Source organism: Lepisosteus oculatus, chromosome 4, assembly GCF_040954835.1.
Source record: "Lepisosteus oculatus isolate fLepOcu1 chromosome 4, fLepOcu1.hap2, whole genome shotgun sequence".
NCBI lineage: Eukaryota > Metazoa > Chordata > Actinopteri > Semionotiformes > Lepisosteidae > Lepisosteus > Lepisosteus oculatus.
Window position 1 is genome coordinate 58,917,797 of NC_090699.1, and position 11,559 is coordinate 58,929,355.

The following is an 11,559-nucleotide window of genomic DNA, read 5'->3' on the forward strand; positions in this document are numbered from 1 at the left end:
TAAACAGAGTATCAATGTTTGCTCGGAACTCTGTATCGTCGCTCCTTGTTGTAGCCCGACAGAAGGAGTGGGGATGCTCCCGGAAGTGGAGTTGAGTTAGAGAAGAAGTGGAGTTGCCACGTCTAAGAGAGGAAAACGGCTGGAGCGGGAGACAAAATTGACTAAACGAGATATTATAAATCCAATTTATTAATTGTTTTTAATAAGAGCGGTCATTTTAACAGTAGTCAGCACAAATATGGTGAGTAAATCTATTTTTAATCCTTGGTAGAAGTCTCATGATGGCGATTGCATTTAAAGTTTTTGATCGGTTTGCAGAATGTATCTCATTCATTGAAAAAAATGCTTGATTTTACACTTACGGTTATAGCTTCAATAACAGTTGAAGCAATATCTAGATTTCTGAAGCACGTTTAAAGACGAGGATGAATGTCATAAATCGTTGATTTACGAAACGACAATCGCCACGTCTAAACGTAGATGTTGGACTTTGAGATAACAGGCGCCTAAGGTTTGGAAAAACTGCCGACCTGTGATTGTAGAGACATTCCTGTATTGATTTATGTTTTCAGTAATTAGTAAACAAAATATTGAAAACAATACATAGCAGTATTGCGTGCAGTCGCTTTATAAATTTGCACGGCGTCTTTAGAGTCATATTGTTGTTTTTGCCTAGTTGCTAGCTTTGTTCATTAGGAACCACAGTTTAATATACTAAAAAAAAGGTTTGGTTTCATAAGTAACCTCTACATTGTAATATTAATAGTTATGCAATTTTCCCTCTTAGGTTTCAGTTATAAATACTGTGGACACGTCCCATGAGGACATGATCGTGAGTATTACTGCTTTTCGTAATTATGTGAAATGCTAAATAACCACTGTTGTGTGTTTAGTTGAGCGGTTTGAGATCGCTGAAGAATGCAGTTTCGTTATACTTCGTTAAAAAGTCCTCTATTAGTTATTGTCTGTTGTTAGTTGTTAAAAGTTTCTACTGTACTATACTTTTTTGTCAAGCAGCCAGGAATTGAAGGTGTCCAGCTGTTTTATGTTTCAGAATTTCAGCACTTGGACACTACCTGACCCTGTCTGCCCTTATCTTCTTTGCCATGTATTTTTTTCTCTTGCCAGCATGATGCTCAGATGGACTACTATGGTACCCAGTTGGCTACTTGCTCGTCCGATAGGTCTGTAAAAATATTTGATGTGAAAAACGGAGGTCAGATCCTGGTTGCCGATTTGAGAGGGTAAGTTCTGGGATGGTTTTCTCACCGTTACTAGTTCAGTGGTATTTTTCAGACAAGTATTTTGCTTCTTGGGAGATTTATTCCCAGAGGAGTCAGGTAGTGTCTGTTCTTAATCATCTGTTTTATCCTTTACATGAGGCAACCACGCACAATCCTTAAAGAGGCTGTGCTCCTGGGTGTAATTAGGTGGCGCTCACTCCTATGCCATGTGCCTCACTTGTGTTTTGATTGTGTAAATGGTTATTTTGTAGCTGTAAACTTCTATCCTTTCATGGAAACATTTGAGAACCTCTTTTGTTAGTTTTTTTTTACATTTCTGCTGATTATGAAAATATAATAATACTGAAGCATTTTGTCCTTACTTTCCTACAGTCACGAAGGGCCAGTCTGGCAAGTGGCCTGGGCTCATCCAATGTACGGGAACATTTTAGCGTCCTGTTCCTATGACAAGAAGGTGATCATATGGAAAGAGGAGAACGGCACATGGGACAAGATGTATGAGTACACAGGCCATGAATCTTCAGGTAGACAGACTAACTGACAGGCTATTGCTGCATTTCACCTTTTTGCGGACCATTTTAGTTTTTTTTCTATTTGCTGTCCAGCACTTGGGGTATTTTTCTTAAGTTAATGATAACTTCATATCACCTTTTTGTAAGGCAATATAACCATTGCCACAAATAGGCCAGACGATTACACCAATATCTTTTCCCTGTTTTAGCTTTTGAACGTTACCTTTGATTTCAGTCTTTACTTGTGAATGACAGAGACAAGATAACAGGTTGAAGTATAAGGCAATTCTCGTTCTGCATGCACAGTGGCAGAAAAGTGGAATTTACATCAAGCACGAACTTGAAATGTTTGTACATTTGTCTACAGAAGAAGAAAAACATGATTTTACATTGTACACATGCTAAATTTCTACCAGTACCTTAACAGGATAATCGCCACTTGTATTAGCAAAATGAACCAAAAAAGAGACCTTTGAAGTAATATTGAATAAGCTAACTTTAATTAAAATGGGTTAGTCTTGACAATGGATCTTTAGTGCCCTAAATACTGTTATTGATCTTTGGTAATGTCTTAAATGTCGAGTAATTAAAAGACTTGAAGGTTCTATTATGAAAATAAGATAAGGGAGATGTAATAAAAGCATGTGTGTATAAAGTGGTTGCATCTCAGTAAGTACTTGTGGTGCATGGTTGCCTTCTAAAAGCTGCCCTGTGTCTCTGTCTCGTACTTGAAGTAAACTCGGTGTGCTGGGGGCCCTATGACTTCGGACTGATTCTTGCCTGTGGCAGCTCAGATGGTGCAATATCGCTGCTCACTTACTCCGGGGATGGGCAATGGGACGTCAAGAAGATCAGTAACGCACACACTGTAAGGGGCCTTTAATTTGACTTTTAAGTCATTTTTTTCTCAATCTTAAGTGTCACTTGGTTAAAGGTTGTGAGTCCATAAGATCATCAAAGAATGTTTAGCTCTTTCCTTAAAGAACAACAATGAAAACAATAAAAGAAAGCTCAGCTTATAAAATTTTGTTTGTGTAAAACTGCATTTAATAGTAATTGCAGTAGCTTGATCAACAGCATATATATATATGAAATTATATATAAAATAATTCAAACGGTGTAAATGCCAGAATAAACTTGCAAAATAAACAATATTTGGCACTTATTTTCTCTCTCTAAGATTGTAAGAATTATAGTACATTATCAACTCAGTGGCCCATACCAAACATAGTGGATTAAAAAGCTGCATATGGACATTTTTATAGAATGGAGTATGGTTTTGTAATGTTAATTGTTCTTGTTTTGTTGCTTCTAATAGTGCTTAGTACTGAAATAACTGGAAATGTGAAATATCAAGTTTGAATCATTGAAATGATTTACAGTTTGTCTTCCATTGTGTGAAATTCATAAACTGGTGGTTGATGTTCAGCATTGTTGAACCTGAGAAGTTTAATGTTTTTTGAGATTCATTTCATTGTGGATTAACTGAAAACATTTTAAAAAGAAACTAATGAATATAACTGTCATTAGTTACTTATATATCTGTCAACATGGAACTTTCTTTTACATTTTCTATATGTGTTATACGTATGTCTAAAGCTAGTTATGTCCTTCTGTGTTGGGGCCTAATTCAGGAATGCTTAGCTTAAGATCTTAGGTGGGCTTTGTGTGCATTTTGCTTACTGTGTTTTGTTCTGAAGAAACTATGCTGATTTCCTTTTGTTCATCTCTGTTCCCTTTTACTGTTATAAAGGATTTTAAACACCTTCAGATGTGAATATGTGAACATCTAGCAACAGAAATATTAGCTGTGAATTGGACAGCACGGTTGGTGTAAAGCTTTTCGTGGCACGGAGCTGTGTGACAGATGTTTGTTTTTTGCAGATCGGCTGCAACGCAGTGAGCTGGGCTCCTGCTGTCGTGCCTGGTAGTCTCATCGACCAGCCGCTGGGACAGAAACCGAACCTCATTAAGAGATTTGTATCTGGAGGCTGTGACAACCTGGTCAAACTTTGGAAGTAAGTGTGGATGGGAGGAACACTGTTTTTTACTGATTAACCTTCATCACCTGAAAAAGATTCTCATCCCCATGAAGTTCAATGATTAATTTTTACAGTAGTGAACAACAGGTTTACGGGTTTTTCTGGGACAGACACTTATTTTAGAATAAAGTGCTTTTAAGATATTCTGGTTATTTCAGCTGTGCAGCACAGTAGTTGTATTTCCCATATTTATTCCCTAATATCTCTGAAGATGGTTTGTAACCTGGATGTCTTGCTGTTCTAGAGAGGAGGATGGGCAGTGGAAGGAGGATCAGAAACTAGAAGCTCACAGTGATTGGGTGAGAGATGTGGGCTGGGCCCCTTCGATAGGCCTTCCCACCAGCACCATTGCCAGCTGTTCACAGGTACCTTCTCTCCATAACACCTTAATCAACTTCTCTTTGTCCAGTTTGAAGTTTGCTGATGTCACTTTCTCACTGGTAACGGTGTCCCTAGCGATGACTTGTTGGAGCAGGCTGACTGAGGGTGAAGTTTGTCTGACAATCTGCAGTATCAGCAGATGCTTTGTCCACCTTCTGTTGACACTTATGGTCTTCTCTCTTTCTGTTTGGGGCCACAGTTGTGAAACGGGCAGGACTTTTAAAGATTAAGCCATTTTAAGCCTGACTATAATAAAGACAGGCTAAAAGTTCCATGCAGTTTTATCCTCTTATCATGATGCAGTTTTGTTTAAATCTTTTGCAAGGATCGCATTTATCATTAACGCACATTTAGACACTAAGATTGCCATTGTGAATAGGGTACCCTAGCCCCTCGAGTTATCTCAACACCAGTGACACTCGACTAACTGTGTGCCACTGCTCGGAAGTAGACTACAGTTGTCAACATTTAGTTCATACTAGTCCCTTTACAGATTGAGCTGCTTATTGTATTTCTTACAGGTTTTTACACGTTCAAAGAGGGGGATAAAATTGTTTTAAATCAAGGATTTTAGAGCTCTGAATAAGCATTGATCACAGTTCAACCTTTACAGATGGTGGTGATATATTTGTTTTCATTTTGCATTGTGCTAAGAACGGTTCTAATTGGTCTCATGATTTTAATGGTGGAATTTATGGATTGGGAAAAGGTATGTGTTTAAAAGTGATGTTTTTGAATGCATGTTTTTTCTTTAAACCCCCTTCTGCTGGATACTGATTCTGTCTGGATCCACTTAGGATGGCAGGGTCTTCATCTGGACATGCGATGATCCTTCAGGAAACGCCTGGACAGCCAAGCTTCTTCATAAGTTCAATGACGTGGTGTGGCACGTGAGCTGGTCCATCACAGGAAATATCTTGGCGGTATCAGGAGGAGACAATAAGGTGAGATTTGAACAAAAGTCTTTTATGAGCACAGAAATGTTTGAATAACCTTCCTAGCAGAGAGACATATAAAACTTTGTGTTGTATTTAATGCTAGTGCTATTTTCTCTTCCTAGTCCTGGTGTTGTTAAATGCTTGAGCACCCTGGCCAAGAAATAAAGGACTAATTACAAGGTGTTTCTATTCATCAGTCAGGATGATTTTATTGATCTAAAAATGTCTATGAAAGCAGCATTGCAGTTAATTGTGATGCAGTACAGTAATTCATTTGACCAGACATTCACATTTGTTTTTTTCGGTCTTGCCTACTTTCGTAAGTGGCAAAACGTACCTCAGCAGCTTTAGATACTTCTGAGCATTGTCAAAACCGTTCCAGGAGTTATGCCAGATTCTCTTTTCCGTCAGAATGATGGAATGATTGTGAAAGAGTAATTGATTCTGAAAGTGTACATGGCCAAATAAAAACAAAGAGCTTTCCAATAAGGCTTGGGATAGTGTGAAGTGTCGGAGCATATTTAATATATCTGTCACCTTTGCCACTTTCAATGGGAAATAGGAGAGACTGATAATAACTAATATTACTTCTGGCATTAAGCCTGGCATATAGTTAAGAAGCAAAAGGCAAGTCCTTAGATTTATGGAAGACATCCCAGTCTCACTTTAGCTTGGTCTCCATTATAACTGAGAATAAAAAAAAATGTTAATTGAATTCTAAACCATTATAAAAAATTACATTATCTATTGGTCCGCAATAGTTTTGTTACAAACATCCAATTAATCAACTGCAGATAAATATATATAGTAAATTAATAAAGCACTCATGAATGCCAATTTGTTATTTTTACAGTGTTACTGACATCACTTCTTATTTGATGAAGGAATACAATTAATGTGGTACATTAATCTTTCAAACTGTGTTTAACTGAGAATAGTGTTTCTTAATGTTTGGAGTAATTTCCCTCTTTGGAAATAGATTGCAGGAACTTTTTGTATATGTAGTAATAGTTATGTTTTCCACTTCATAAAATTTCCAAAAGGAAATACTTTCCATTATTAAATAGCTCTGCTAGACACCAGGCAAACCTGTACTTGCCACAGTAGCTTTTATTACAAAGGTTACAGTGAAGTGACAGAATTTTTTTTAAAAGCACATCACTTTTATAACTTTCAGATGAAACCTGAACTGTTGCTTCAGGCACACCTGGAAGTCAAAATTTAAGAACCACTTTTTACTTTTGTCCCTGGTCATTTTGCAGATTATGCTTTCTGTGTTTCTAAGTAATTTCTTTTTTTCTGACCTTTTTTCAAAGTGCACTTGAATTCAGTAAATCAAATTTCTATATGAACTAGCACAGGGTCCCCTTTATGATAAAACAATCTCTAAAGATTTTACAACTTACTGTACAAAGCAGACTGATAATTACATTACTCTTGGTGAGCAGTGATCTTAGCTGCCCCTTGAAAATGTATTTGTTGAAGTTATCAAAATAAAATGCCGATCAATGAAAAGTCTGACAGACAATTATTTATTTGCATTAGAGGGCTGTTTATGATGTATATATCAGTAACTTTGTTAGCTTGCTGTCTTTTTTGTGCTTTCTGATTTCCTGAAGAAATTGAGCAGATTAAGCTTTAAAACCATGAAGGAGATGTTTCTAAATCCCTCTTGCAAATGCAAAGTGCTAATACTTATTCTTAATTTTTTTTTAAACTTCTGGATCCTGTATTTTTATAACTTCTTAGTTATAACCTTGGATGCCTCACTACACTAAGAAAAGAATGTGCGGTATTTTAGTTTTATTTGTTTGATATCTACGAATTTTGAAGGTAAATTTGAAATTTGAAGGTATGTGTTGCTACAGCAGCTTGTTAAAATTTACTATTTTTCTGTGTATTTGCAAGGCCTGTATCACTTTTTTTATCCTTGCTGAATATTGGAACGTTGATGAATTATCCCTGAATTACATTTTTTGCTTACTTTACATATGCATGGAGTGTATTTGTTATTGTAAAGATAAATCCTGAAGCTGAGAGTAATCGTGTACTCAGTATTCTTTTACTTAAAAATCTAAAACCAATATTTAATGTGCCAAAAAATAGTTTAATGTTTTTCCATCAGTAAATATATATATGCCTTAGTGAATTTTGTTTGACATAATCAAAGTTATGTGTCAAAGTTTTTTAATGGTAATATTTGGCCATCTATCAGAACTTTTTTTCATGTGGTTTGTTTACAGCATATATGTGGTTGAAATTAATTAGCACATTAAAATAAAAAACAAAAACAAGCAATGGGGCAGATTGCTCATGAAATATTTTGTATTTGTTGAACAAGGGGTGCAAGTAGTGTCACAGTTTCTTTTGCTGGAATTTTGACCTTGAGTAGACCTTGAGAAAAAATAGACACCACCTGATGTAGAGTGTAGAAAAATAAAACTCAAGCTTGACAGTTCAAGCAGAGAGGAGCTCCTGTGGGGGTAACTGGTAGTGTCCAATCTTTCCCCTTCCCTCTTCTTTGAGAACAATGTGAATTTTGCCCTTGCAAATCCAGGGATTTCAGTGCTTTGACAACAGATTTTGAGCTGATCACTCTGGTGAACAAATTTTACTGGAAAGATGGAAGACAGCAGCAGTTTATAGGAATCATAATAACTGTGTAATGACAAAAGAATATTATGGTAATTATTTTTTATTTGGTAAACACTCCTACATTCTGTACTCTTTCAGCTTCAGTGAGGCCGGTACACATGTAATGGAGCTTAGTTTTTACACGATTGTCCTGTCCCTCTGTTTTTAAACTCACACTGAGTTACTATTTTGTGGAAGTCATTCCCTGTCTGGTGTGTGCTTCCCTTTTACAAGGAATCTTCCTGATTTCCTAATTTTCTCTTGATTTCACTGGGAATTCTTACCTTCCTGCATTTACACCTTGTATATTAATAAAATGTGCTTGTTAGTGTCACCTCTTTGTATTGAATTTTATCAGTGGTCGAAAGGCATCCATGTCTTTTCCCACTATTGCTCAGTTACAAATCTGATCCCCAGAGGTTGATGGGATGACTGCAGCACAGTGGCAGAAACCAGTTCAGTGATATGTGGCTCAGTGGCCTTTCTCTCTCTCTCCCCCTCAGGTGACGTTGTGGAAGGAGTCAGTGGATGGCCAGTGGGCTTGCATCAGTGATGTCAACAAAGGGCAAGGGGCTGTTTCTGCCATCACAGAGGGCCAACAGAACGAGCAGTGATGGGAGGGATGGCTTTGGAGATGCATTAAAAATTCATTGCCCCCGTCTCTCAGTGGAAAATACTATTCACAGTAGAACTATATTTGCTGCACATGCTACCCAACAAAGACGTCTTTTCCTTTTTGACGTCCCTCCATATAATGCAGCTTTCTGAAGGTGGCAGTCTGAACTTGCTGATAGATTTGATACTGCCGTAAAATTCTACTGTTGGAGATCCTACCACTTAATTGGTTGTTACTTGAAAGTGTCAGATATAATTTATCCCCCCCTTCCCCCCCCTGGAAATGTATGAATTATCTGTATATTTTTTTTAAATTTATTGTTTGTTTTGTCCTAAGGCTCCATTGTTTAGAAGGTCCAATAAAACTAACAAAAACAGAAAAAAATAGCCTTGTCCTGTTTATTGCGTGTAAAAATCCAAATTGCTAATAGTAGGAGTTTACACCTTGATGATGTCAATGTGTTATTTATAGTGGACTGGGTCCTAACGCCCCCTTACAAGCCCTGTTGATTATTCTGTACTACTTTCTTAGAAAAAAATCTTAAAGGTAGGAAACATTTAGGAAATATTCTTAAAGGTAAGCAACTTAGCTGGAGAATCGGTATATAATTTATAACTAAAATTAACTCCAAAATGTTTATGAACCCTCAAATAAATCTTTAAATCTGACGTACTACGTGGTATAGCAAATGGAATAACACTAATCAGTCGAGAGCAGATACTTCGTGACCGAATGAAAGCTGTATTTTCATGTGTATTTCCTGTACATTTCCCTCAAGAATGTTTGATTTAATTACTGCACCTTCAGAATCTTTATTAGAGAAACAGCACATAATCTCTATGAAAATCAAATTTCCAAGTTTGACAGAAAACCTATAGATGAGTATTTTGAATCTTACAATTTTTATATCTGTTTCAATCCCTTGAGTTGTGTCATTCTAGTTCATGATAATTTCAAAAAGCTCTTTTTAAAATGAATGCATTCCATTATTTTTACTGCAAGGCTACAGATTATTATTAAGTGCTATTTATGAATTGTGTAAAGAATTAACAGCCTCTTCTCTTGCTGTTTCCATAACAGCAAATATGTTAAGCCTGTGCGATTCAAGGTCAGTTTTATGGATCCTGCTGGAGTGACTACTCAGAAGAAGTGTGGACTGAGTGAATGTTTTATTTCTAAATGAGTAAATTTCATTGAAATTTCACCTAGGAACAAAATAATTATACAATGGAGGTAAATATATCTAGCTGTGATTTATGTAATCCCTGCAAATGTTAGTAAGTCCATTTCATTATAATAAAGATGGCTTTGTTGAAACATAATGATTGTTTTAAAATGTATTCGTGCTGAAGGCCATCCTAAGGTTTTCAAACCAGTTTTTCTTATAAAGTCAAGTGAGGGATTAAATGAACATTTGTCGTACTACCACAAATAGCCACAAGAGGATGCTCAAATCGCTCCTGATTGGCAACAGAAAAAAAAACAGAAGTTCAGCTGCTGTCAAAATTTCAATTTTGACTAATCTGTTAAATAATGTTTAAATGTTAAACAGTGAGAGCTTATCTTTTATATGTTCAGGTGGGTAGCTGCATCAGCATGCGTAGGCTGCAAAGGAACAAGTAATAGGTAAGAAAGAAAACAACGTTTCGGCAGTGGAGCCTTCTTCAGTTGTGAGAGAGACAAGGCAGTAGGCAAAGGTAATGTAGCGGGAGAACAAAGGCTGTGAGACAGGAGGAGCGAGAAGCAGGAGCAGGGGACAGAAGAAAGAGAGGCCAATCAAAAGATGAGAAGTCAGAATAGGTGTAGAGAGGTGTGAAATGAAACTTCCAATGAATGGAGAAAGTTTAGAAGAAGAGTAATCTGTCATTAAGAGAAGGGGGAAGGTGTGATCCTTGCTGCAGGATAATTTTGGTTTCGGTAGTCTTTCTGATGTATCCACGGCCGAAACGTGTTTTCTTTCTTCTTTTTTTCAGCATGGAATAAACCTATTACTTGTTCTTTTATATGTTACCCAGTTTGACTTTTTTGCATTGTTGGACTTTAAGATGTTCCAACAATTCTATACTCAATTGAAAAAAATTACTCTTCCTAAATGTGTTAATGCTGAAAGTCCTATTAATTGTGGGCAACTTTTTTTAACTGAGTATTACATCTGAGTGATTCCTGCCACTATAAAGCATGAAGATGAAACAATACCTATACAATACCTACTTTGAACTTTGCTTATAAACTGCTATGGCAAATTACATTCTCAATAAATATTTTTTTCTAAGGAAACAAACCTCTAATGAAAACTATTAAACCATATTTATGCTTCAATGCTATGGCTTCCCCTTTTGTGAGCAGAGAGACTGAATGTCCATGATCAGAAAGCCACTGCTGGGAAGGGTCAATTTCAAAATATCATTGATTCAATCTTCATTTAATATGGCGTCTTGTGCAAAAGAGATGCTTCCAAAAACTTAATGCGAATAGTTAAATAACAAATATAAAAGAACATTCGGCAGTAAAAGAACAGAAAATATAAGAAGTGGAACAGAAACAAAAAAATGAAGCTGTAAACCACTGGGTAATAAAAGGAAAATCAATCAAAATAGAAGTTAGAAAAATAAATATTCAGTCTAGTTATAAAAATGGTGAACTATGATGGGGACCTGTGTGACAACTGAAGAAGGCTCCACAGCTGAAATGTTGTCTTTTTTCTTTTCAGCAGGAATAAAACTTTACCTGTTTCTTTGCAGCCTACGCATGCTGACTCAACTACCTATTTGAACTTCTGTGAACTGTGATGTTTCATTTCCATAACTACGCAAGCATTTCCGCAGATTAAAAACCCTTTAGCTGAATCTCTCTTACCCATAGTTGTTTTTAAAAGTTTAGAAATAGTGAGCAGCCCTGCACTTTAGGGTGAGACTTGCTTCCAAGAGCTGTATAAATGTAAAAGCTCCATGAAGTAACAGGGGGTCAGGGCATGTAGGGCCTTAAGTGTAATACGGAGGACCTTGAAATAAATCTTGAATTTTGGAAGTGTACAACTTCAGGTGTAACATGGTCATTAACTAAAATGTCCTTCCATTTCACTATTTAAGTAGATCTGTGATATATGTAGCTTAATTTTTTATGTGTTAGAAATATTTAACACAATGTAATTTTTTGTAATTACGGTATACAGAAATTTAAGACATTATAAAA

At 36.3% G+C, this 11,559-nt stretch overlaps 1 protein-coding gene across 1 annotated transcript; it reads left to right on the forward strand.

Moving 5' to 3' along the window:
* The first annotated feature begins 41 nt into the window (after positions 1 to 41).
* Positions 42 to 8,751, forward strand: sec13 (SEC13 homolog, nuclear pore and COPII coat complex component). The gene is made up of 9 exons (XM_015348270.2): positions 42 to 241; positions 788 to 832; positions 1,129 to 1,244; positions 1,617 to 1,768; positions 2,491 to 2,624; positions 3,641 to 3,774; positions 4,043 to 4,163; positions 4,977 to 5,123; positions 8,255 to 8,751. The coding sequence occupies exons 1-9, from the start codon at positions 239 to 241 to the stop codon at positions 8,363 to 8,365; spliced, it is 963 nt and encodes a 320-aa protein (XP_015203756.2). The 5' UTR covers positions 42 to 238; the 3' UTR covers positions 8,366 to 8,751.
* Positions 8,752 to 11,559: the final 2,808 nt, after the last annotated feature.

Bases quoted from the DNA above. Each gene is read 5' to 3' on its own strand.
- sec13 (XM_015348270.2), top strand. The intron at 4,164-4,976 runs GTACCTTCTCTC...GGATCCACTTAG, and splicing joins CCATTGCCAGCTGTTCACAG to GATGGCAGGGTCTTCATCTG. The intron at 5,124-8,254 runs GTGAGATTTGAA...TCTCCCCCTCAG, and splicing joins TATCAGGAGGAGACAATAAG to GTGACGTTGTGGAAGGAGTC.